General features: G+C 38.6%; 1 protein-coding gene and 1 long non-coding RNA gene across 2 annotated transcripts; one reads left to right on the top strand and one right to left on the bottom strand.

The window, feature by feature from the left end:
• Nucleotides 1-27,168, top strand: sh3bp5a (SH3-domain binding protein 5a (BTK-associated)). Its single transcript, XM_055220729.2, has 9 exons — nucleotides 1-357; nucleotides 2,344-2,406; nucleotides 5,224-5,352; nucleotides 18,525-18,689; nucleotides 18,869-18,999; nucleotides 22,470-22,512; nucleotides 22,597-22,816; nucleotides 22,981-23,313; nucleotides 26,289-27,168. The coding sequence occupies exons 1-9, from the start codon at nucleotides 283-285 to the stop codon at nucleotides 26,483-26,485; spliced, it is 1,356 nt and encodes a 451-aa protein (XP_055076704.2). The 5' UTR covers nucleotides 1-282; the 3' UTR covers nucleotides 26,486-27,168.
• LOC129455938 (uncharacterized) lies at nucleotides 2,076-12,481 on the bottom strand. Its single transcript, XR_008648588.2, has 3 exons — nucleotides 11,814-12,481; nucleotides 4,776-4,889; nucleotides 2,076-3,065 (listed from the first exon to the last, which is right to left on the bottom strand). It is a non-coding gene; the product is annotated as an uncharacterized lncRNA (long non-coding RNA).
• Nucleotides 27,169-27,987: the final 819 nt, after the last annotated feature.

The raw sequence follows: 27,987 nt of genomic DNA on the forward strand, positions 1-27,987 counted from the left end.
AGTGGGGGGCGGGCACGATCACTTTTGTCTTTTGGATCGCGAGCGGCTGGGTTCACATTCCTTCTCTCTTTCCTCAGGAGATTCTCCTGTTGTGTTGGATTCGGATCTTTAGCAGATGAAATATTATTTTCGTCTGTAAAATGGTGTGATAATGGCGATGTGCTGTTGGTTCTGATGGAGTGACCCGTGGATCTGTATGTGGACGGATCGAGGGACCGACGGATCTGAGTCCGTTATCCCGGAGAAACCCACATCAACACCCGAAACGAGTTTACCATCAAGATGAACAACACAGAGAAAGAGAATCAGTGTGATGAAGATTGTTTAGAAGAAGAGGAGCTCGATCCCAGGGTTCAGGTAGAGTACGACAACTAAAAATAACATTACAAGTTAACGGAGTCCTGTAGTCTGAACGATTTATTTAAATCGGATTACAAGCAAATCCTTAGGTTTACTTATAGGTGGGATTTGCGGCATGTTATATGATTTTTAAAGGTTTGTTTTTATAACTTGGGCTTTAGTTGTACTTGTAGAGCCCAGAACTTAAGTTAAACTAGGGCTGCACAATATATCGTTTCAGCGTCGACATCGCGGTGTGCGCATATGCAACAGAGTTACATCGCAGAACAAATGGAAAACGATTTTTGACGCCTTTGCCAGTGTTACAAGATATGAAAACGGTTTCAAACGATAAAAAGAAATCACAAAATTCTCAGTAAAAAAAATCTGTAAAGAAATGCAGGGCAGAAGTTAAAACCTCTCAGAGCTTATATCATCTGGTGACGTCATCAAGTATCGCAGAGAAACAAAACGCATAAAACATCGCAATGTCAGTTCCCACAATATGAACTTAAATTAAAAACTATTTGGTTTGTTTAAATTAATATTTGTGTAGATCAGATTGATGTTTGGGTTGTTTTAGGGAAACCCCAATGACATCATTTGTTTAAAAATGTTTCATTGTTACATTCAATTCAATGCATACAGCAGAAGTTCCTGCCTTTCATATACGAGGTTCAATTAAAACCAAAAATAGCAGAACTGTATAAAGTTCAATATATCATTTAATTAGCCATTTAAATCTACATCGACCCCAATAATGTAGTATAACACAATATAACACCACATTTCATTTATCTAATGTATGTTTTAAATAAGGTTTAAATAATGGCACAAGCACACATTGCAAAATATTACAAAATTAAACTATAATGCAATAGAAATAATGATAAAAAATTATTCAGACACAATCTGTGAAACATTATTGGTTTAGAATGATACAGGGGTAAGTGATTTATAATAAAAATTATCATTTTGGGGTGACCTATCCCTTTAATTTAAAAAACTCTAATCTTACTTGCTATTTCTAAGCTTAAATCACATTAAAAACAATAATAAAAAAAATATTAATGTCATACATAATTTATAACTATCTGCAAAAATATGAAATTAATTCAACCATAACCCGCAATATTAAACTGCTTTGATATTTCGTTACTGTAATATGTATGACATTAATATTTTCTCTTCATTTTGAACAGAATCTTTAGTTTTATAATTGAAGCTTAAGCCATTTTTATTTTCTAGTCTGGGTTAACAAGAGCGTTTGTAATATTAATGTCATTTGATAGACCACAAAACCAGTCATAATAAATAAGCTGTCCATCCTTTATGGTTTTTTAAATGACGTTATTTGGTCAAAAATAAACTATTTTAAAATCTAAGGGTATCTCGAAGTATTGAAAAAAATCTCCTTTAAAGTTGTCCAAATTAAGTCCTCATTATTGAACACTTATTATTAATGATAAATATTTTTTTTATATATATTTATGGTAGAACATTTACAAAATATCCTCATGAAACATGATCTTTACTTAATATACTAATAATGTCTAGCTTAAAAAACATTGATAATTTTGACCCATACAATGTTTGTTGGCTATTGCTACAAATATATCCATCCTTACTTTTGTGGTTCAGGGTCAAATATGTATGACATTAATATTTTCTCTTCATTTTGAACAGAATCTTTAGTTTTATAACCAAAGCTTGTGTCATTTTTCTTTTCTAGCGTGTTTAATATCAATGTCATATTTATTAAATATCTATGGAAAATAGGTCAGTGGTATAAATCTATATTTTTTGGCATGTGCAAGTTAATACATTCATTCTTTTCTTAAACTCATGAGCCTGAAACATTATGTGTGTTGGAGGAAACATAAACATGAGCTTTATTTCAGTGTTAGGTTACATGTTGTGGATAACTTGTTCCAGCTGTGCTGACACCGCAAAAGATCCGGCTGCGATTTCAACTCTCTGTGTATGATTTGATCTCTTCAACAGGGTGAACTGGAGAGACTGAATCAGTCCACAGATAACATCAACCGCTGGGAGACAGAACTGGAGGTACGAATCTCATGCTTTCTTGGTGGTGTGACTGTGTTTGCTGGAATGTTGTGGATGGAATTCCCGAGTGGAAAAGCTTACGGCACCTCCCCCCCGACCTTCACGACCAATAGGAAGTGTCTTACACGTGACTGAAATCCTTCACATATCTGTCGAGCAGCCAGGAAATCTCCCCTGTCGGAATTCCTGTTCTGATAGCCATGAGTTCACTGCACTCATTTATTTCACGGCTATATTTAAATGAGATATATCTACTCTGGATGTTTTTTTTTATGTAGCATGTAAGGGAAATTCACAATGATCCAACCAACGCCAGTTAAAAAAATAGCCTTTACAAAAACACTGTGGTGGTACTATGATACAGTAATAGTGTTAGATGATAATATGGATAAGTATCATAGTACCTGTAGATAGGGTGAGATATAAAGCTAATAATCTAGCTTATCTTTTATATCCAGGGTTTAGAGAATTTTGAGGCGGCCACCTCCACCAAATTTCATGTGTTTCGAAAAACATGAACAATCGTTGCACTGCGAATTGTCATTTGTAACTGCAGTTGACGCATTACGCCACTGTACTGGCGCTGTTTCGTTATCAGCACACCACGGGTCCTTGAAATCCTTGAAAGTTTGTGAATCTGGGGGATAAAATTCAAGGCCCTGGGAAGTTAAAAAAAATAAATAAATACATAGATGCAGGTCTTTGAAAGTGCTTGAATCTCTTTTATGAAATACATTTTCTGGAAAAAAATCTATAACATTCCCTGTGTAGTCATAAAAATTCTAGCCTTTTAAGCACACGTGCTAAACTGTTCGCTTAAAATGCTTATACCTTCTGTATGCGAATGTTGATTCATACCAAAATGCTTTTTTTCATAGTTGTGTTTGACACATAAAAATGTCTCGGGTTATGTATGTAACTGTTGTTCCCTGAGAAGGGAATGAGACGCTGCGTCTTCCTTGCCATACTTCCTGCGTCCCTGTAACGCTGTCTTTGTCAATATTTCAGATAGCGATATACTTCCTGGCTCCTGCTTCACCCTGTCTTTGTTGTTAAGCCTCACTATTGGTTGAATTTGATACACACATTCAGATGCACTTACCCCTGGAGGCGCCCCCAAAGTGTCACCGCAGTGACGCAGCGCGAGTTCCCTCGAAAGGGAACTGTAACAATGTATCTTAAAAGGTATCACGCTCTCGCACAACAATCAACTTGACGCGAATCTTTTAAAAATTCCCAAAAAAGAAAAACAAACAAATGCAAATTAAGAGCGTTTCCATCAAGCTGTTAGAGCGAATAATGATGGTAACCTAGTAGTAACCAACAGTACATAAAACAAGGCACGCTTGGAAAATGGAGACAGGACTGCATTTAGTTATTAATTTATTAGCAGTGCAGCTTGTAATTGCTAAACTGAATGCTGTGCACAGAAGAAGGAATGGAGCATTTTTGATGCAGGCACTAACAGCAAGGGCATTAAGACGACGTCGAGCCCCATATATGGTAAAGACAACAACAGCAAAAACAGCTAGACGATCAGTCCTGTGGGTTTAATGTTCGCTATGTCAAAATTTACATCTCCCATTATTCGCACAAGTCAAAACCACCTCAAACAACCCAAAAACTTGCGAATTAAGGAATTCGAATTTGCATCACTCGTTTCTTATGCGATACTTGCACATAATGCGGATAAAATCATGATGATGGAAACTTACCTAGTGAGTAAAAACGGATAATGGAGGAAAACGTGAAAGACATTTCATAAGACTTGTTAGTAAGACTTTGCACAAATAATGCAAATTAACAACGGATTGTATTGTAATATAAGTTCAAAGTTAAAGGGGACATATCATAAAAATTTCACTTATTCCATGTTTAAGTGCTATAATTGCTTTTATCAACTTAGAAAATTTGAAAAGAACAACCCAGTAACTTCATTTTGGTAAACCATTCTCTGCAAGCATGTGAAAAAATAGCTCGTTGAAATTTGGCTCCACTTGTGATGTCAGAAGGGGATAATACCGCCTCTTAATCTGCACTGTCCAACCACAGCACTGACATTTTGTGCAGAGATCAACTCATTTGCATTTAAAAGGACAGATCCAAAAACGGCACACCTGTGATAATTTTAACATGTTATAATAAATGATCTATGTGATATTTTGAGCTAGAACTTCACTTATCTACTCTGTGAACACCAAAGATTTATTTGATATCTTTAAAGTCTTGTCCCCTTTAACTCTGTCGGGCTTTGTTGTAAAACGTCATAACAAGGAACTAAGATGTGGTCAGTGTGAATCAGCCGTTAGTCTAATTTCAGATTTCAGTTTTCTTGCTCTGTATCTATAAATATATTACATAAGACTCACCAGCACTTCCTATTATTTTGACTGTATTTGGCCTCTGATTCACCGGCATGATGTAGGATGTGTCCTGACGGAGGAAGTTTGAATCCGCCTGACGTCTCTTTTGTCATTGAGCTCCTGTGTGGAAGGATGTAAATGTCAATGTTTGTGACCAAACCCATCAAATGACAGATTGATCGCAGGCACAACATTACTCACCGTCCCTCATGGTCATGTTATACAACAAACATGCACATGAATTCTTTCTGATAAAGAGGTTTTGTTTAGAAAGCTGTGTGTTTATGTTAAAGTTGACTGAGTTTAGTGCTTTTATAGTGAAAGATAGTTATGTGGATGTCATATCCAACCACCTGGACATTAGAAACCTTTCTGTCTATTCAGGAATAAAGAGCAATAGAAACTATGCAGATTTACTTGTAATTCAAGTCCTTTTCATACTTTTTTACTTCAGGACTCCAGACAGAAGTTTCGGACTGTTCTCATGGAGGCGACCGTCAAGCTGGACGGGCAGGCGAAGAAGATCGGTAAAGCTGTTGATGAGTCAAAACCATACTGGGAAGCCAGACGGGCCGCACGTCATGTGAGTTGCTGTAATTACCCAGCATTCATAGCATCACTCTGCGAAGCTGATGTCTTCGTAACAATTCATAAACTACAGCTTTCCAAGAATATCCAACAGACTTTCATTGAGCCCTGAGAATCGCTGTCGAAAGGTTTGCAGTCTCTCTTGAAAGAGTTGAATGGAAACTTATCTAGGAAATGAATGTTTAGGGAACGCACGTCTAGACCTTCACATTTAGGAAACATTGCTGTCTGCCTCCACCAACAGGAAAGGAGACTGCAGTTATGCAACAATGATTTGGCTGTAGCTATGGATGTCGTTGCCATGTTGTGGTCATAAGAGAAAATGGTCCTCTACCATGAGCATCACCAAATAAAATTTCAAAAATAGTGGTTATTTTGAGAGGTTTCCCAAACCTGTTGCCATGTCTGACTGGTCTGGAATAAACAAATAGGAGTCACAGTATTTATACTTTTTAAGAGACTCAACCAGCAAGATTAGTTAGTAAGACACACATGTGCCAGTTTAATTCCTCAAAATCCCATGACCACCTTCCCCCCAATACAGTCCGTATGTAACACCTATTATTTATCATATTTATTGACATTGTCTGTGCGTTCACACCAGACGCGAATGAAGCGAATAAATTGCACGTAGTTGGACGCTTGAACACTTTGAATTAACTCGCTTCATTTGTGCGTGAAAATCAGACACGAATACGCTCAATTTGCCGGTTTTAGCTAGTTTGTAGTCTCACTATTTAAAGATACAGAGCTTCACTTGAGTAAAGAGCGTTTTTTACAACTTACCAGATTGTCCGATCTCCTTACTCACTCTCCTCCAAACAAGATCCTTTTTTATTCCTGTTTCTATAAAAAGACGAAGATGTGTCGTACAGCTCCGGGTGTCCACATACAGCAACGATGATTTTGTCCTCCATTGTTGTTTTGAGTTGCTGCCTCAGTGTTTTGTGTTGCACTCGCACTTAACGCTTCATTTGCTTCTGGTGTGAACGCACCATGATAATCTAATAGGGCATACACACCAAACACGTGTTCAACGATTTGCGCGAGTAGATTACAAAGAAAGTAAATGCAAATCAGACGCGTCCTCGCGCGGGGTGATGCGAATGACGCAATATGAGTGTGCGATTGCCACGAAAACACGCGCTATAGCCTCAAACGTGTCTTTGCCCAAGTTGAAGATATTGATCTAGAGCGAAAAATTCGCATGACATGAAGTAAATCCCGCAAGTAATCTAGAGCGAGTAACGCGATGCCCCGTGTTTGTTGTGTACGTAGCATTAGAATAGTATATATATGATTTTATTAGATTAAAATCTTTTTATAAAGACAAATTTGCAGTAATACCATATTTTCAACTCTTGTATATAATTTTTTAATGCTTTTTTTAAGGATTATCTTTTCTATATTTCGATATGACACAATGCAACATTTAAAGTAGCGCTATATAAATAAATTTGACTTGACTTCAGTCAGTGTTTAGTAATGAATTACCGGATGTCTTCTATACAGAGTCAATTGTTTGCAAACAGTCCAAAATTCTCCTTAATGTCACCTTGTGACAGCAGTAAATGAACTCAAACGTTGACCCTCACAGTCATTAAAGAGCTTTTATATGCAGGAGATGATTTTCCACACTGGGTCTCCATTGATTTTTCACAAGATGTTTGGCTTGAATGCGAGTCGGTGTTGAATGTGAGTTTTGAGTTGCTGCCTCAGTGTTTTGTGTTGCACTCACGTTAAACGCTTTATTCGCTTCTGTTGTGAACGCACCATGATAATCTAATAGGGCATACAGACCAAACGCGTGTTCAACGATTTGCGTGAGTAGATTACATTCAAAGTCAATGCAAAGACGCGATTAGACGCATCCTCACCGGGGACGCTGCGAATGACGCAATATGGGTGGTGCGATTGCTGCGAAAAACACGCGCTATTCGCCTCAAACGTGCCTTTGCCCAAGTTAAAGATTTTGATTTCGAGCAAAAAAATTGCATGGCAAAAGTTAAATCCCGCGAGTAATCTAGAGCGAGTAACGCGATGCCCCGCGTTTGTTGTGTTCGTAGCATTAGAATAGTATATATAATTGCACGCCCGCCGACAGGGGGGGACAAACGGGTCTGTTGCCCCGGGCCCAGGATGAGGGGGGGCCCAGAACTGGAACCTATGGAATAATTCAGTGTTTCCCATACATTGATTTATCTGTCACAGAATCAACACTGGCCGCCACAAATAGATTTTTCCTGATTACCATTTACATTTTAATTTTACTATATTCATTGTAGTGAGCGCTCAGCGCGCCTCCCTCCTCCCTCTCTTGTTGCATGCAGCGCCTCAACAGCGCGCGCCCCTCCCCTCTCTCTCCTGTTGCAAGCTGCGCGGCTCTCTCTACAGTCAAAAGTATTTTAACTCCGCGTTCCTTTTACTTTCTTTTTCGCGTAAACGTCAACAGTCACGGATGTCACTGATAGAGAAGATAGCTGATTGAGTTTATCATGAGTGACTTAAAAAAAGGTCAGCATTACCACACATACCCGTTCTGGTGTGAGTCTGTGTCCGAGCTCTCTCCCTACCTATGATGCGGTATGCTCGTGCACGTGTTCTGTAGTAACACTAACCGTGTATTCTCTCATATTCTGAATTTGCAACAAATTGTCTGCGCTATACGCTATATACAATAAAACTACCACTCGTGTTTACAATAAAAAAGCGCTCATAACGCAACAACACTGAAGAGCAACATCAGTACTGCCTCAATGTAAATGTATGATGATTTTGTCAGATGAGGACGCGTTTTTAGCAGCAGTTAAAGAAAGAGCTGATTGGATTTACATTGACATTAACATACATTAACAATGAGTTACTGGGTCCTGTTTAGTCACTATTTTATAGACAACAGAACAAATAATATGTAAAAATAGCATTCAGTTGTGTTAAAATGCAATATAATCTGACAGATTAAAGAGTAAAACATGACGCAATGACGCCACATATATGCTAATTGGCGTGTGATGTCATCGCCGCCACAGTCTCTCAAAATCCTGTGGGAAACACTGCAATTGTTAAAAAATAAAGAAAATAGGCATATTTGTGGAAAAAATCTAATACAGTCACCTCCATAAATACTGGAACAGAAGCACATTCTGTGTTATTTTAGCTGTTTACCAAAATGTATTCCAGTTACAGTCATATTATGAATATTGGCTTACAGTGCACACTTTCAGCTTTATTTTGAGGGTATTCACATCCCAATTGGCTGAAAGATTTTGAATTTACAGCCATTTAATATGTAGCTCCCCCTTTTTCAAGGGGTCAGGTGTCATTTGTCCACTTGTTAAACAATTTCCTCATGAATGACAGATGCCAAAGGTCTGGAGTTGATTTTAAGTGTGGCAATTGTATTTGAAAGCTGTGGCTGTGAAGTGTGAACCCAAATCATTCTGTTCAGGGATGTCTCCATGCAAGTGATACAGACCATATTTAGGTTTAAAAAACACAACAAATCCATCAGAGAGATAGCAGGAACATTAAAAGTGGCCACATCAACAATTTGGTACATCCAGATAAAAAAACAACACACTGGTGAGCTTAGCAACATAACAATCCTGTATGTCTATATAGGATAACAGTGGTGGATGATCGCATGGTCCTCTCCATGATAGAGAGGGACACCTTTACAATGTCCAGACAAACGAAGAACACTCTACAAGAGGTAAAGATGTCATTGTCAATTAAAACAATAAAGAGAAAATATTACGAGGAGAAATACAGAGGGTTCACCACAAGATACAAAAGCCACAAGAATAGGAAGGGGAGATTAGACTCCAAAAAAAGTCAGACAAGCTTTCAAAAAGCTTTATTTGGAGAGATAAAACTAAAATCAATCTGTATAAGACTAATGAGAATAAAAATGATGGAGAAGGCCAAGAACATCTTGATATCAACAGACAACATTTTCAGTAAAATAGTCTTCAGGCAGTGGGATTGGATTTCCATGCATGGTTTCCTAAAGCACTGGATCACTGCTGTTTTTCTGTGATGTATCAGAAGACAGAAGCATTCAGATTTATTTTTCAATTCTCTGGACATTGTGAAGGGTTTTTTCTTTATAATGGAGAGGACAATGCGATCATCCACCACTGTTATCCCATTTAGACACACAGGACTTTAACGTTACCAAGCTCACCACTGTGTCGCTGTTTTCCTATCTGGATGCGCCAAACCGTTGATGTGGCCACTCTTAATGTTCCTGCCATCTCTCTGATGGATTTGTTGTGTTTTTGAAACCTAATTATGGTCTGTATCACTTGCATGGAGATGTCCCTGAATCAAATGATTTGGGTTCACAGCCACAGCTTCCAAATGCAAATACCACACTTAAAATCAACTCCAGACCTTTAACATCTGTCATTCATGAGGAAATTATTTAACAAATAGACAATACCTGTCCATAAAACAGCTTTTAAGTCAACTGTTCCATTACTTTTGACCCCTTTAAAAAGGGGGAGCTACATATTAAATGGCTGTAATTCCTAAATCCTTTAGCCATATGGATGTGAATATCCTCAAAATATAGCTGAGAGTGTGCACTGTAAGCCAATATTCATAATATGACTGTAACTGGAATACATTTTGGTAAACAGCTAAAATAACAAAAAATGTGCTTCTGTTCCCATATTTATGGAGGTGACTCTATTTGAGATAAAAAACGTTTTATTTGTTTTCTTCCTATACTTGAAATAGTGGTCAAGAAACCCCCCGCCCAACACAAAAATGGTTTGGCCACTGATCAGAATTTTATGATGTCATTTGATTTGAAGTTCAGTACGCTCAAAATATCTGGTCAGACTCAGCACAAGTCCGGTGCTCAGAAAAGAAAAGAAAAGAGAAGAAGAAAATAGAGGTTTTCAAAAGAGGGGGTTGATGTTACAGTATATAAATTAAAAGTTATTTTGTGTCAGTACTACATTTAACTACTATATAAATGTTGAATACAATGTATAATAATGCAATATTCGTGGGCCATGAATCTGATAATGCCAAATGTCTTGTTACCAGTTAAAAGTAGGGGGGCCGAGGGGCCCTCCAAGATTATCTTGTCCCGGGCCCAGGCAAGACTGTCAGCTGGCCTGTATAATTGTATTAGATTAAAATCTTTTTATAAAGACAAATTTGCAATAATACCATATTTTCAACTCTTGCATATATTTTTTTATGCTTTCTGAAGTATCTTTTCTTCTTTTGCAAAAAGCAGATATGACACAATGCAACATTTAAAGAAGCGCTATATAAATAAATGTGACTTGACTTTAGTCAGTTTTTAGTAATGAATTACCGGGTGTCTCCAATACAGAGTCAATTGTTTGCAAACAGTCCAAAATTTTCCTTAATGTCACCGTGTGACAGCAGTAAATGAACTCAAACGTTGACCCTCACAGTCATTAAAGAGCTTTTATATGCAGGAGGTAAGTTTGGAGACTGGGTCGTTTGGTTTGAGCGTGAGTCGGGTTTGGGGAAGTTGTTCTGTAACCATAGCTCACCAAGATACAAGATACTCATAACTTAAAGTAGTAACATAATGTACAAGCCATGAGTCACTACTAAATCTATATTGACAAAATAACTGAGATCAGACTGACAGACAGACAACGTCCATCCTATTTTTACTTCTCATAACTCAATGTAATTACAGATCAGTTTTAAGTGTCACAGAGAGAAAGTCGACCTCAAATACACACAGACAGAGACGAAATATCAGACGAAATAACTTTTTTTTGTATTAATTGTGCAGCCCTTTCAAAAAAAAATATTTAAGCATAATACAAGAATGTTTAGATGAAGGATGATGGATGGATGAATGTGTATCTATCTATTATAGGCAGAAACAATTATCCACCTTTAGTATATAGACAGTCAGCCAACTTTGGCTTAACTTAAGCACTTTACTGTATACGTTACATTATTACTACGCTCGCTTGTACGGTTTATCCTTAGCCGTAATATTCTAGTTCTTATATTATCTATTGATTTTCTGTGATTTCTCCCCTACATTTACTCATGTAAAGCTGCTTTGCAACAATTAACAATTGTGAAAAGCGTTATATAAATAAAATTGAATTAAATATTTTTTGAATGAAAGCCAAAGTCAAAAAGCATTAGGTTGTGTCCTGCTATCCCCTACTGTAGGTGAGACAGGAAAATGACCAGCTGTCTTACACAGCAACACCCCTCATTCAGCCAATCACAGCGCATGATACAGTAACACCTGCTGTCATCTCTTTCTTCTTTTCATTGAATCTCACTGCTGTCTAGAGGAGAAATAAATGAGATGTTTGTGCTCGATCACGAGTCGGACAGATTTCCAGAGAAATGATAAAAGAGAATCCGTTTGCGCTTTTATTTTGTGTGTCTGTGTTTAACACCTCAGCATGTTGGTGTTTGCAGTGCGTCTCTCACCTCATTCAGGGGCATCTGTTCTGTCCCGCACGTGGGCATCAGATCTCAGCCGTCAATGAGAGACGACTGCAACATGTGACGGCTGACCTCACCTCGGTGTCTGTTTCATCCTGTTAGGGCAGAGATTTTTAAAGAGCATTTTTTAGACATCATACACATACTATCACAGAGACATGTGTCCTGCGCTCATACATTTGGATTTGCATTTTATGCATTTGGCAGATGCTTCAATCCAAAGTGATTAAAGGGACTAAAAATGAAAATTCTGTCATTATTTTCTCACTCTCATGTTGTTACAAACCTGTATAAATATGATGAACACAAATTTTGAAAAATGTTTGCAAACAATCAGATCTGGGGCACCATTGCCTTATATAGTAGGACAAAAGAATGCTATGGAAGTGAATGGGGCTCATGATCAGTTTAGTATCAAACATTCCTCAAAATATCTACCTTTGTGGTCATCAGAACAAAGAAAATAATACAAGTTTGTAACAACACATGAGTGAATCAATTATGACACAATTTTTATTTTTGGGTGAACTATCCCTTTAAGATATCATTAATGCTCTACCAAGTGAGCAAGAGGAACACACGTGACCTCTGTGAAGGTCATGGCTCAAACATGCAGAGATTGTATCCAGGCTGAGGCAGCATTCGATTGGCTAAACGATTTTGTGAAACTGCTGTTGCAAAGCATCACTTGAGCACCGACAGTGACATCATCTCATATGCAAATGTGTAATCATTTTAATAAATCTCTTCAGCGCACATAAAAATATTTAAATAATTGTAAACATTCGAACATGCTAATCTTACTCATTGTGTATATTACAGGATGCACGTTTTGAAGTAATTTTGCAAAACCACAAATACAATCAGACTGGACACGGTACGAAACAGCATCTCATGTGATGTTTTGTTTTGCACTTTAAAATTGCCAATTTAAAAAAAAAGATAATTAAATTGATCTGTCAGATGAATTATGCACACTGTAAAAAATGCAGCGTATTTGTCAAATCAACATATTTTTGTGTTACTTTAACTTAAAAAATTAAACAATTTCAACTTGTTTTATAAGTTATGTCAACTTATCACAGGTCAAAACTTAAAATACTAGATTGAATTAACTTCATGCTGCTTTTTTTACAGTGCAAGGAGAAAGAGAGAGATAGAGAGAGATATTCCCACATTTAAAGTAAGAGATTAGAGGAATAATTTACCAAAAATAAGATGCATCGAGTCCTTTTCCTAATTTTTTTGGGGATTGTCTCAGGTTGGGTCTTTCTTTTTAAAAAATAAAGATTTATGCATGTCAGGTTCAGGTATAAAGTGATTCGGGGTCATTTTGGGTCGGGTACATTTCTTTAGACCCAAGAAGACCTCTACTTGCAATTACTTTGTTTTTCAAAGGCTGGAAAACAAAAAAAAAACAGGATTAAATCACGTATTATTCTCGAGAGCTTTAAATCTATGAATAGTTTACTTTTCAGTCCATAAAATACATTTGTACTTTTTGTTAACAGAGAAAAGCATGCGGTTGTGAAAGAGCGTGAGGGTTAGTAAATAAATGTTTATTTTGGATGAAGAATTCCTGTAAACACAATCCTCTGAAGGGAGAGTTATTGTGCTGGTGGAGCCGCTAGTTTCCTCTTCCTGTGTGTACATTATATGACTGTCAGTAAACTGGGTCACTCACTTCAGCGGGTTAGAGAGAGTTTAGGGCGTATCGAAGCGATTCTGTGCCTTCTGAAGTGATTAAATGTTTATTTAGCCGGATTTGAGTTTACAGTGAACTTCTCATAAAAAATCCATCTGAATCACAGCTGCCGGAGAGAAATAGGTCAGAAAAGCAGAGGACATTCAACGCTCAGACTGAAGAAAAATCATGCATTCATTCCTCAACACACAGCAGAAAATAAATGTGTGTGAATAAACGGGTTGAAGCCACACATTTGCACTAAATACAATTGATAAAATCTCATTTATTAGAGAATTTTGCAATATTGCAAAGCAGCTCTACAATAAAAACATATTAATAAATACATCAGAGGCACGGAAAATGATGCAACTATGTAGTTTGATCTGTAAATGTCACAAATGTAAAGTCTAATTTATAGTCGTGTGTATTGTAAGGTCTATGCCTTAGCTACGCCGTAAGTTATCCGTAGCCCTGCGTAGCCTGAAGCTTTGTTTATACTTGACGCGTCCGCATAAGCGTGTTGGTGCACGCGGCAAAATTACGTCAACGTGGAGTGGGTGGTCGTGCGCGTTGGGTGCACAGCAATTTTTGTAACTGCGTGCGCGGCTCCGCATCCGAAAATGACCGACCGAGGCGATTCTGGCCGAAGAGGCAAGCCTGTGACGTATCTCTTTGATCAATACAGGAACAACAATGCATCATATACTATTTATCTGACACTCTTAAAGTAAAGTATGGAAACCTTACCATTTAAAACACAAAAGTTTTACCTATGATTGAGAATTATTGCCTTTTATTTGTAGTAAATGTACCACTGGATAAGGAATAAAATACAAACCTTGAGATTTCTGTACTGTTTGTTTAGTTAATGAAATGATAATTTTTAATAACTACATATTTAAGAGATTGTTGTTTTATTCATGTTCTCATATTTATATATCAAGCTCTGATGTTACAAGCACCAGAATTGTTCCAGCGGACGACAACTTCTATCTTCTTCTTTCGGTTTGTTTTTGCACTCGATTGCTCGCGTCGCCCCCTGGCGGTTCAAAGAATTGTGCAACAGCGAGCGCGTCAACTATAAACACCTCGTTCGTTTTTTAAAATGTGCGCGTGAATAGCGCGCAATCAGCTTGTTAAAATGCGTGCGCGATCAGCTTATCAAAACACGAGTATAAACAAAGCTTGACGTGCACCTCTGCAAATTTTTTACAGCGTGGATACTGCCTACCAGCACGTTGTGTTTGCACGTTGACGCGGATGAAGATGCAGAAGTATATATGAAATCGCCACGTATCCTGCGCTTTCGCGGCTATGCCGTAGGACGTATGCACAACTATAATGAGCCCTTAAGGAATATTTCATGATGGGCTGTTGAATTATTCGAAAATAATGCACACCGAGGTGGTAATGCGGCACGATGCGAAGCATCAATGGACACAGACAATGCTCTGGTGGTTATTTTAAGACATTTCACAGGTTAGGTGTGCGTTTTGCGAGATTGATTGACCCATTACCAGTGACTGTTATTTGGAAACAGCAGCTTGTAAATTAAAAAAAATATACAGTTTTGAGTTCAACAGATCATGTGTTACACTACTAAAAGTAATAGTAGTATTGTGACTTTTATTTATTTTTTCAAACACTGCATTGCTAATCTCTCTAGTTTAAGTGTAACTGTCCACTAGTCTACAGTAAGTGTCTGCACTGGGTCTGGACGGGTCTTTAGGGGTTATGGAAAAACAGTGACGGCTTTGTGCTTGTAATTGCTGGAGTCCTCGCTGTATTCTGTAGCTCTTTGTGTTTCACCAGCTGAGTCCTAAAATGTCAGCAGGTCATTGATCAACACTCAGATTGCTGTCATCATTTTTAGTGTAGGTAGCTAAAGCTGTGGTCTCGTGATGTATGATGAACACTAATCATAGCGACAGTTTGTGTGGCAGCTAATAAAAAGATTATTTACAGAATATAATAATATAGATCTAGAATTAAGTAAGAATTCAAACCTTTTTACCCAAAATACATTTTGAAACTCTTCATTGAGTTGTAGGATCTGCAACTACTGTTATTAAGACAGTCGAAAGATTCAATGCCCAGTTTTGTGCCCACATCAACATGCCATCAGAAAATTGCGACAGCAGTGAACTAAATGCAGCTATTGTGTTGGTGCAGTACATGCATTGTTTGGGGCAGTTGAATGGTCAGCTTAGACGATGGACTGAAAGGTCAGTTTTGGACATGTTGGATGTGACGCGTTACCTTGTTTGGTCATGACCTCAAGCACGTCCTTCATCTTACAGATACTCACGTCATCTGAGTGGATGAGTCTGTCTGAAGGATTGTGTGTCTCTGTACAGTAAAGGCTTTAGTCATCTACCAATAAAGAGATTTATTCTGTATCTCACGCAGTTCAGACTCTCACACGGTCCAGACTCTCAGTCTCAGGGCAGTCCAGACTCTCCCTTAGTCCAGACTTTCCCTTAGTCCAGACCCTCGATCAGTCTCTTAATCAGTCCAGACTCTCGATCAGTCTCTTAATCAGTCCAGACTCTAGATCAGTCTCTCAATCAATCCAGATTCTCAATCAGTCCAGACTCTCGATCAGTCTCTTAATCAATCCAGATTCTCGATCAGTCCAGACTCTCGATCAGTCTCTCGATCAGTCCAGACTCGATTAGTCACTCGGTCAGTCCAGACTCTCGGTCAGTCAAGACTCTCACACAGTCCAGACTTTCCCTTAGTCCAGACTCTCCCTTAGTCCAGACTCTCCCTTAGTCCAGACTCTCCCTTAGTCCAGTCCAGACTCTCCCTTAGTCCAGACTCTCCCTTAGTCCAGACTCTCCCTTAGTCCAGACTCTCCCTTAGTCCAGACTCTCCCTTAGTCCAGACTCTCGATCAGTCTCTTAATCAGTCCAGACTCTTGATCAGTCTCTTAATCAGTCCAGACTCTCGATCAGTCTCTTAAAAAGTCCAGACTCTCGATCAGTCTCTTAATCAGTCCAGACTCTTGATCAGTCTATCAATCACTTCAGATTCTCGATCAGTCCAGACTCTCGATCAGTCTCTTAATCAGTCCAGACTCTCGATCAGTCTCTTAATCAGTCCAGACTCTCGATCAGTCTCTTAATCAGTCCAGACTCTTGATCAGTCTCTTAATCAGTCCAGACTCTTGATCAGTCTCTCAATCAGTCCAGACTCTTGATCAGTCTTTCAATCAATCCAGACTCTTGATCAGTCTCTCAATCAATCCAGATTCTCGATCAGTCCAGACTCTCAATCAGTCTCTCGATCAGTCCAGACTCGATTAGTCTCTCGTTCAGTCCAGACTCTCGGTCAGTCCAGACTCTCTCTTAGTCCAGACACCTCCTTTAGTCCAGACTCTCAATCAGTCTCTTAATCAGTCCAGACTCTTGATCAGTCTCTCAATCAATTCAGACTCTCACACAGTCCAGACTCGATTAGTCTCTTGGGCAGTCCAGACTCTCACACAGTCCAGACTCTTGATTAGTCCAGACTCTCGATCAGTCTCTCAATCAGTTCAGACTCTAAATCAGACTCTCTGTCAGTCAAGACTCTCCCTTAGTCCAGACTTTCCTTAGTCCAGACTCTCGATCAGTCTCTTAATCAGTCCAGACTCTTGATCAGTCTCTCAATCAATCCAGAATCTTGATCAGTCCAGACTCTTGATTAGTCCAGACCCTCGATCAGACTTTCTGTCAGTCCAGACTCTCACACAGTCCAGACTTTCCCTCAGTCCAGAGTCTCCCTTAGTCCAGACTCTTAATCAGTCCAGACTCTTGACCAGACTCTCACACAGTCCAGACTCGATCAGTCTCTTGGTCAGTCCAGACTCTCGGTCAGTCTCTCAATCAGTCCAGACTCTCACACAGTCCAGACTCTTGATCAGTCTCTCAATCAGTCCCAATCCTAATGACACGCCCCGTTTCTATAGCATAGAATTACAAGCTAAAATGAAACTTACCACAATAATGAACACTTGAACATATATCAGCATGATAACAACTACTTGAAAGGAGCAAAACCATCTTTCGGAAACTTTTATTGGAAGTGTAAATAATTTTTTTATTTAGAGCAGAGTCCCATTCGTTTGAATGGAAAGGGTGGGGTTTATGACTTGTACTGCAGCCAGCCACCAGGGGGCGATCAAAGAGCCAGAGGCTTCACTTTTCAAGGCTTATGAGGCACACCCGGTCCAGACCCCGATCAATCTTTCAGTCAGTCCAGACTCTTGGTCGGTCCAGTCTCTCTCTCAGTCCGGATTCTCTGTCAGTCCAGACCATAAACTGTAAAAAAGATGGACGTCGCAACCTTCCATTGTAATGAATTGAAGCCAAAGATGTCTAATACCATACAGTATCTATCAGTGATAAACCAACGAGAGAGAGAGGGGCAGTCATTAAACAGTTCATATTAATCTGGTTAATGTCTCGGCTCTGGTGACAGTCATTGAGCATCAGGACGGTTTAAACCTCAAAAGGGAGGATTTTGACATTATAGTCATTGATCCTGGATAACAGTGTTGTTCATTGATGCAAGATAAAACAGCAGGAATCTCAGATGTGTTATGATTTGGATCTGAAGTGTTTCTTCATGAGCACCGCTGTGTGACTATCAGCAGCTGTATTCATGTGACATCTCAGTGAAGTTTTTCACATTTCAATCATGGTTTGGGTCTTACATGCACATACACGCATATCATGTCCTGAGCTGATAGGAAGAATGTGTGCTGCAGAGACAAGTGAATTATATGATGAAACCTAAAATATATCCTCTTAAAAGACTGACGAATCTGCAGGCTGTGTTACTTACAGACCAGTCATCAAACAATTTAAGATTCAAGAACTTAATTTGATGAAAACAAATCTTATGCAATTTTATATATTTTCATGGCTTTTATTATTGTATTGTGGTGAATTGTCTATAGGTTTGTAAAGAAAAACTGTGTTGAAATAGAGTCCAGTGTAAAACCGCTGTATATGTTTTTTTAGGCTCAGTTAGAAGCTCAGCGAGCGACACAGGAGTACCAGCGGGCGATCGAGATCCTGCGGGCAGCAAAGGAAACCATTGCGCTGGCCGAGGAGCGTTTACTGGAAGAGGACAGTAGACAGTTCGACTCGGCATGGCAAGAGATGCTCAACCACGCCACACAGCGGGTGAGAACGAGACAGACAACTGTTTATATAACTGATCATAACCAAACTACACATACAATAATCCAGTATTATAATGCAGATATGCAACTCATTGGGGACTTTGTTACATCCCTTAAAATCAAAAAGCTTCTCGTAGATTCAGAGTCATTTTGCCTAATCGCTCTGATTGGCTCTTGCAGGTGATGGAGGCGGAGCACAGCAGGACACGCAGCGAGATCGAGCACAGAGAAACGGCAGCCAAATACAACGACGCCATCGGCCACATGAGACAAATGGAGAAGAAACTCAAACGCGCAATTAACAAGTCCAGGTCAGAGGACATCACTGAAATCACACAAATAACTTTAACTGTAAACATAATCCACTCGATTACACAAACCCATTAAAGAGGATTACATGCAAATAAATAACAACAAGAAAGTTACAAAAATAAATAGTTCAATAGTTCAGCAACACTTGACTGAAAAGTATCCCGTGATCTTAAAATCTTTTAAACTGAAGACGGTATGCTTAAATTCCCCCGAGGTGAAAATCAAGTTTTTATTGTTGTTTATGTCTATGTGGTGTTTTTATGCTTTAAGACAAGCCATGTGCAAATTCATCATTCAACACCATTATTTTCTCCATAAAATTGCAGTTTTCTTGGAGTTCAGATTCCCTTAACAACTTTTTTGAAAGTTATTGCACTTAACATGAAATATTTTGCTTCATTATTAGGCAGTAAATCAGATTTGAGGAATAAAAAGGTTAAAAATTCACTCTTACGTTATGTTTACATCTAGTAATGAATGCAGTGCAGTATAGGAATATATAGCTAATGTGGGGTAATGTGAAGTAGTCAGCGATCATGAGATTCATTCATGCTTTTTTGATACATGGTTAAACATCGCTTTATTTTCATGGACTATGGACCCCAAGTAGCCTTGGCCACCCCTTTAAAAAAATTCTAGTTTTGCCACTGGTCACAAACTAACCTGTTAAACGGACACAAGGCAGCATTTTTATGTTAATAAATCATCTTCGTAAGTCGGTCTATGGTTAAATGACTCATTACATGACGAATGAAGACTCTCTCGCCCGCCCCTACTGTCTGTAGGAAGAATACCCCACTTGCAAGTTCGCTGTATCCGACCCGGTGTCCTTCAGTCTCGTAAAGTCTCAGATATAGAAAGCATTTACTCCCAGACACTAGGGGGAGCTAGTAGAGAATAATACTCAGACTTGCCTTGTGTGCCTTTAACATTAGCACTAAAAAATGACTGTTGCAAATGCGCAGTTTACATATACATTTAGTGAAACCAGACTTGGTTATGTGTCTGAAACTGCCGGATGTAGCATCTATTCACATATATATCTATGTTCCAAGTGAAAATATGGGAGAATGATGCAAAAAGAGTAGAGGCAGGGACTAATTTGCATATTCATAGATCCTTGTATACTAAATGAGACAAGGGTGTAGCGTTACATACAAGCCATTTTAAAGCATAAAGAAATTAATAACAGAAAAACTTTTACATATTATGATGCTCGAAAATGAGTTTTAAGTGATAAAATAATCGACTAGAGGGGAAGTAACTTTCAAACGACTTTTGTACACAAAAATAAAGTTGTGCCAACATATTAATTTCTTTCATAAGAAAACAAGTTATACTTAAACTTTTTTTTACTGAAGGATTTATACTGAATATTGAAGAAAAAGCAGCCAATAAGAGTCCACTGTCATGATCCTGTCAGCCTTTTATGTCTTCTTGTGACAGGATCATGGCAGCCCTTGTTTTTGTGTGGAGAGCATAGACTGTAAAAAAGACGGACGTAGTGTCCGTGACGTCACCCTTAGGTTTCTGAAGATCATTTATTGGTTAAGAGCTGTCTGCAACTCGGTTCTGTCTCCCCTGCACATTAGTGCAAAAGTGATTAGTGATAAAGTCTGATTCATTTCCACGAACCTGTTCTTTTCGGCTCATTTAACTGGTTTAAAAAGTAGATTTATTGGTTCCAGACGTCATTAAGAAATGACATCACTACGCATGCATTTTCTAATGACTTGTATCAATGAAGCATTCAAATAAAGTCGTTTGTGTCAACACCACATTGAAACATTCAAATAAAAAGTTATTTTTGTGAACGCATTGCCTTTCGTTCACTTAAGTTAAAAATGTTTGTGGTCACAGTTTCAATCGCGGATTCAATTCTGTTCGATTTGTAAACCGGTGCGACCGGTTACTTCTGAGAACTGACTCAAAAGAACGATTTGTTCAAGAACCGAACATCACTACCGCACATGACAATCCACAATAGATGTGAACTCTATGCATCTCAGGGTAAAACCTCAAGAATCTGCTTGATAAAATGCCACGGATGGGTGATTCTCACGAAAACTTTAAAAATGTCAAGCATGAAAATGTAAAAATTGCTTAAATTTACTTTTTTTCCCACCAGACATTGAAAAACAAAGTCTGGAGTAAATGGGAACATTAATTTAAAAACGTTTACTTATCATTTAACACTTTTTGTAACATAATTTAAAAAATTAGTCCTAAAAAATCTCATTTCCGCAACAGTCAGAAAACATCAACACTGACATATTTTCAAAATGACATGACAAACCTGAAAGAACATAATTTGGAGATTCTGCACATGCATTTAAAATCAAAGTATTATGCTTCTATTAATTAAATTAACATTTAATAAGCATCTGTTGCGGTAATGATAATCAAAATGTCGTGTAAGCATTCTGACAAGACAATATTTCAAATTAACTGTAAAAAAAATGATCTTACCTGGTAGCCATCTTGAAGTAACTGGTTCATGTGCTTGGCACTCAAAATCAAACTTTATTAAAATTCTGTATGTGTGCTTAAACTGTTCTCAAAAAGTGTTGCGGAGGATGAAAACATCAGGCATGGACACATCATTTTCCTAATTTTACTTCATTATTATTATACATGAATATTCAGTAAATATTTTTTCTGTCATCTAAAGTAGTCTAGCAAAACATCCATTTATTTTTTTTCTTAATATTTTTGTGTTAATTTGATTAAATTACAACATAACGCATGTTCAAACACAGCCGGACACATTGCGGTAATGAGAATTTCAGCAGAAAATGAGATCAAATTTACAATTATAAATTCTTATGTTGAAATCACACATTGTGCAAGGTAGAACACAGTATTGTGTTAATTCTGATGCTTTTTAATGTTACTATATTACACATTTTAAAGCTAAAACCATCAGTGCCGTGGTGTTTCAATGGTTTCGTGAGAATCACCCGGATATGATTTTGCAAATAATAGGTGGGTGACGTCACTGAAGATGATAAAATATGATTTATTTTGGATGCTTTTAGTCAAATCTACTGTGGTGGAGAATGAGCTAACATAGACAATTGTATTGACATAACTAACAAAGATAAATAAATGTTGAAGAGTTATATTGCTTATTATTAGTTCATGTTAGCTAATGCATTTACTAAAGTTAAACAATACAACCTTTTTGTAAAAACACAAACAGATTTTTCTTTTCTCTATTTTGTAAGACCAAAAATCTCAGTACAGTTTTTAGGAGATCGTAATGGTTTTGTTTTTCCTGCCCCACCCCAGACCTCAGCTCTGTGTCGGTGGTGGATTTGTAGATGTAGTTCATCGTCTTTAATGTTTTCCAGATGTGTTTCTCCAGCTGGAATGCGGTCGTCCTCTTTACTGACCAAGAGTTTTGCTGTTGCCATAGAGACGCTATGAGACTTGCTTTATTTCAACATTTCTTTATCTCCCTCTGCAGGCCATACTTTGAATTGAAGGCGAAATATTACCTACAGCTGGAGGTACGCCAGTTTCTTTATTCTACTGAAAACAATCTAACGTGCATATTACATTTTAATCATAAATATATGTGACCTCTCCTACAGCAACTTAGAAGACGAGTGGATGAGTGCCAAGCGAAACTGACTCAAGCCAAAGGCGAATACCGGACCGCTCTTAAAAACCTGGAGACCATCTCAGATGAGATCCACACACGGAGACGACTCTCTGCTATGGGGCCCAGGGGCCGAGGGGTCGGGGCCGAAGACGACCGGGCCAATAATGACGACATCACTAACTTTAAAATGGAGTCGGATGGCATATCTAGTGAGTGACGTCATGCATACCAAAACTAGGTGAAGGACAGGCCTGATTTAATGGGTGGTGTGCAGGTTGGATCAGAGAGAGGCGTGAAGTTTTAAACAGTGTGCTAGATTATCAGGGATACAATAAGACATGATGTTTGTGTATTGTGTGTGTTTGTGCTACAGTGATCTCTGTGAACATTGAGGAGGATGATACTTGTAATGGTTATACATCAGAAGATGACCCAGAGACACAATCCACCTGCAGTCTGAGCTCCACTTCTGCTCCTGTAGATCTGCGCTGCCCGTATCCCCCCTCTCCTGACTCCTATCCCAAGCGCTCCTCCTCCTGTCCGTACCCTTCATCGTCATCCTGTCCTTCATCACCGTCGGTCTGCCCGGATGTTCTTCAGCTGCCGGGCTCCGGGTCTCTGGAGGGTTTTGAGCAGGTGTCACCTGTGCTGGGACCTCGCAGTGAGTGCAGTGGAGCATCATCGCCTGACTGTGAACAGGAAAGAGGTGAGAACCAATGATGACCTGATCTGCGTTTCCATTAAGGGCCGTTTACAATATAACGATAAGTATCACTAGAAAAAGTATAGTTTTAAAAATCGTTTTATATTAAAGAAAATAGCGAAGTTCACACCACGACTATAAGGATAAGGCTCACGTTCACAAAATACTCGCAAGACACTGGGTTCACACCAGGCGTGAAAATTCGCGTCTACTGCGTCCAGTTTGCCGCTTGAACATTTTGAGTTTACTCGCTTCATTCGCGCGTGAAAGCCGCACGTGAAATTCTAGTAATTGAGACATTTGCATCATGGGAGGGGCTTCTGGGACTCCGCTCACTTCCTGTAAGCACGTCACTACTAGAGCAAGCTCCTGATTGGTTAACGCGGCGCATTTTCCCATCAAAGATCACATTTTTCAACTTGCATGTTTCCCTAAACGCTAAACGTCTCATTCGCGCAGCGAGACCTCCAGACACTCATCAGCGCGTCTTTATATTGGCTTGGCATTGGGGTCGCTTGCGCTTGACGCCTCTACCGCGGCTGGTCTGAACGCAGCATAAAACTAAACTCTTTTGTGCTGCGTTTACACCAGCCGCGGTGGAGGCGTGGAGCGCGAGTGATTTCAATGTTGGGTCGATGTGCAGACGCGTTGACGCACGTCAGGAGGTCCCGCGGCGCGGAAGACGCGTTTCCGCCTCATTCGCGCGTGAAGCTTGCGCGAAAGGTGCGAATTGAGCGTTGTGCGCGGTACGCGCGAATGGTGCTTTTTGCGGTTCACGCGAATTTGCGGCTGACGCCCGAGTTGAAAAATTTGAACTTTTGCGGAATTTCGCGTCGCGTTAACCAATCAGGAGCCTGCCTGCTGCTGTGGTGGCAGCCCTGCCCGGAGTCACTCTCTCAACCAAGGCTTGATATTGTCCGTGCGCAGTCACACGGAGCTAAGTTATACAACTCTTATTTCTATAGAGGAGACAGGAATTAAAAGGATCTCGCTTGGAAGAGTGTCAGTAAAGACTTTGGGCAACCTGGTAAGTTGTAATACACACTTAATTTTTTAGTCACGTGACGTTTATCGACCCGCGCCGTTTATTTTCCCCCTATAGTAAGGTTACCAAATACAAACTGGTAACTCTCTTGATAAATGCACAATCAACATCAGTCATCTTGCAAACAGACACTCGCACAGCAGTTGCCCCTCCCACAAGTAGCGAATTTTGCCTCGGACGCGAGTCAAATGCTTGCTTTTTCCGCGCGTCTACTCCGCTCTACATGCGCGAATGCATTCAAAGTGTTCAAGCGGCAAACAAGGTGCGGTAGACGCGATTTTGACGGCCAAAACGCGTTTGGTGTAAACTCAGCATTACACATGAGATTAAGCGAGTATCTGGCAAACTTGTGCGTCTCTTTTATCATAAACCCTTTAGACGCATGTGCAGCAGGTATGTATTTTGACAAAACGCATGATGCACAAAGGTTTACATGAAGCGCTGAACACATATTTTGACATGACGAGCCACACACATGATGGGCTAAATACATGTTGTGACGATCTTAGCATTGTGCGCCCTCGAAACTACTAGATTGACTGTTACGTGAAACGCAGCGTGTTAAGGACATCGGCTGGTTACCTGCTGAGTAAATGCAACAAGAATAGCATATTTACATATTCAGTGACACGTAAACAATTGCAAAAGTTTTAATTATAGGAAATATGCTAAATTAGTTAATGCCATTGAAGGTAAATGATTTGCACGATTTGAACAAAGTTATCATTGTTGTCTGGAGTGGATGCTAATATAGCTATCGTTATAGTTACCATTAAAGGTGCAATTTGTAAGATATTTGCAGTAAAATGTCCAAAAACCACTAGGCCATATATTTTGTTCAGCTGATTACTATCAATATCTGTAATGTTTTCAACTACTTGTAAATCGTGAGAAAATTTTCATTCAAAACATTGACACGGGGCAGTGCAGTCTCCTGTCAATGACGTTAATATCCATGTGACCCTTTGTCACCGCCTTAACTGACGTAAAAACCACATGACAACAGTGGTCGAGTTCGAAAAAATAAAATGGCGGCCAAGGAAGCGACTGGAGCACAAATTTAGTGTAAATGAAAGTATATTTTCACTTTTTACACATTTTAATTGCATTTCTAGCGAGAAATTAGTATTGTAGTTTTCAAATATGTGATTAGTTATCACAAAAGATTTGTACTGTCAATACATTATGTGAAAAATCATTGTAGATTGTAAGTTGAAATGACTTAGCATCATTAAACAACGTCATTTGTTGTTATTGTGTTTTGGCGCCACCTAGTGGTAAAAATTCTACATATTCCACCTTTACAGTGTGAATGGCCCTTTACCCCTCAAATTGCACAAACGAATTGAAAAGTTTGCATAAACTCCCCATTTTGATGCTCTGGTGTTTTTTCCGGCAATTTCGAAAGAGGAATATCATTGCAAAATGATAATGGAAATGTTTCTTTCTTTTTCGCATTTACAGGTCACCTGATGTGTGTTAATTTTTTTTAATACGGCGCGATATGTTAGGTTAAAGGACAAGAAGAGGTGTGTTCGACTTCATGTAGCGTCACAAGCGCCAACATCTAAATACAGCGAGAGTAATTCGTGAGTCGAAATGCTCTGTATGCGTTCGAGTCGCTCTCGCTATATTTTAACGTCATCCGTATGTGTGCAGTACCGTATAAAGCTGAGCACATCCGTTGCCATGTTTTTTTAATGACTTATCCCGAGACAAAAAAAAACGTTTTAGTTGCATAACATCACTTAATGAAAACCCGGTCATTTCGCAAATGTCGACATTTAGAAAAACGTTTTGAGCAAATCCTTAATGGAAATGCAGCTTGTGTGTGTTGTCTAAAGCTAAGACTGAGGTTTACTAAGACACTCTGAAAAATCACCAAATAAATGCATTTCAAAATTAGTAAATTAAAAGATTTGTTTTTGTACAGGTGAAAGGGCAGATGGAGCTGAAGGTAAACCTGAATCTACAAACAACAACAACATCATCACGAGTCAGAAGAGCTCACAGCTGGAGAGTCTGAGCAGATTATCACTCCAAACTACTACAGATGATAATGAAACTGACAACATCTCTTACACGGTCACCTCCAACACATCTGCAGTGCTGCTACTAAACACGGTTTAAATCTGACACCTTCAGCACAAAAGACTCAAATCTAAGACTTTCAACTCCACCCAGTGTTGTATGTGAAACTTTTATAATCGTCTCAGTATTATCATCTCAAAACAGACTGAACCCAGAAAACAGTGTTATGACGTGTAGACACATCAGCTATGACGTGACTGGAATCGTCACAGAGTCAATGTTCTTCATGTTTTAGTCTTCTGCTGTGGCGTCCAATTAACAAACTCAAGGCAACTTCATTTTAGTCACATTTTTCTGAAATCTTTTTCATGTTGGATGTTTGTCAGTGACTGAATGATATTTTTATCTTTTGAATTGTAGGCCAATATCTTAGCAGTAAGATTTTTGTTAACATCAACCTGCTAAGAGAGACTCGTTCATAGTGATTCTCTATATGACGAAAGAATGAAGCTTATAATTGTTATAAGAAATTACGGTGATGCCAGTTTTATCAGATATCTGCACTTGTTTTTTACTCATTTTTTTAACATGATGTGTCAATGTTCCTCTGCCATTTCAGACTTTTCTCATAGTTTTTCTCCACAGGTTTAATGTATAGAGGACTCGTGTAGTGTAAATGTATATATTTATACTCAATGTTTGTCTTGTTATTATGATGTTACAAATGTGTTTTCACTGCACAAAATTCATATTTGTGTAATAAACAGATGCTCACAGCATGACACTCTTTGCCTTCAGTCACATGCCTTCAGTGCTCAACTCGGACAACATACCGAGTATTATATAATATAATATAAATTGAATATATACATACCTTGTATATATATAAGTATCGTCTGAAGACTTTTTTTTTTTAATACTTTTTTTAGACCGTGTTTTTGTTGCCCCCAAGGCAGCGGTGTGCTATAAGGGTACTTACACTAAGGTTTTTTATCTGATAAGTTACAAGGTAACAAGCAATATATGCATTAGAAAGTTTTACTCTAACAAACATCATATATATTACTCTTATATTTTTTATTGTTTATTCTTTTTTATATCTACATTAATGTTTATTTTTCATTTGTGTTGTATTCTTTAATAATTGCACTGTCTATGGAGCGGCCCTGACATTTCACTGCTGGTTATATATGCTCTATATAATCGTGTATGTGATGAATAAAAAATCTTGAATCTTGAACATCAATCACAAATGATTCCAGTTAATCACAAACATGAGACTAATTAGTTTTATGGGCAACATTATGCAGTTAGACCACTTTTGTTCAGGCAATATCATGCGAAAATGATGCATTACACACACATACAAACATTTGTTGCTTTATGTTTATATTAAAATGTGGAAAAAATTGACACATGCAGTGTTCAATTAGTAGTAGTGTGCATGTTTGGCTGTGATTTATGTTTGTTTTTTTCTAATGCATGTACTGCTTGTTTCCTTGTGTAATTTTTATATAAAAAAAACTTGGAGTTTTTGTTCCATTATAGCACATGTTGTCCTGAGGCAACAAACCAAATTTTGGGTCAGGGGTGGTGGGGGA

The sequence above is a fragment of the Misgurnus anguillicaudatus genome, chromosome 20, assembly GCF_027580225.2.
Source record: "Misgurnus anguillicaudatus chromosome 20, ASM2758022v2, whole genome shotgun sequence".
Taxonomy (NCBI): Eukaryota; Metazoa; Chordata; class Actinopteri; order Cypriniformes; family Cobitidae; genus Misgurnus; species Misgurnus anguillicaudatus.

Coding starts and splice junctions, on each gene's coding strand:
- sh3bp5a (XM_055220729.2), top strand. CDS start 283: ATGAACAACACAGAGAAAGAGAATCAGTGTGATGAAGATTGTTTAGAA. Junction 19,000..22,469: donor CGCGCAATTAACAAGTCCAG/GTCAGAGGACAT, acceptor CTCCCTCTGCAG/GCCATACTTTGAATTGAAGG. Junction 23,314..26,288: donor TGACTGTGAACAGGAAAGAG/GTGAGAACCAAT, acceptor GTTTTTGTACAG/GTGAAAGGGCAGATGGAGCT.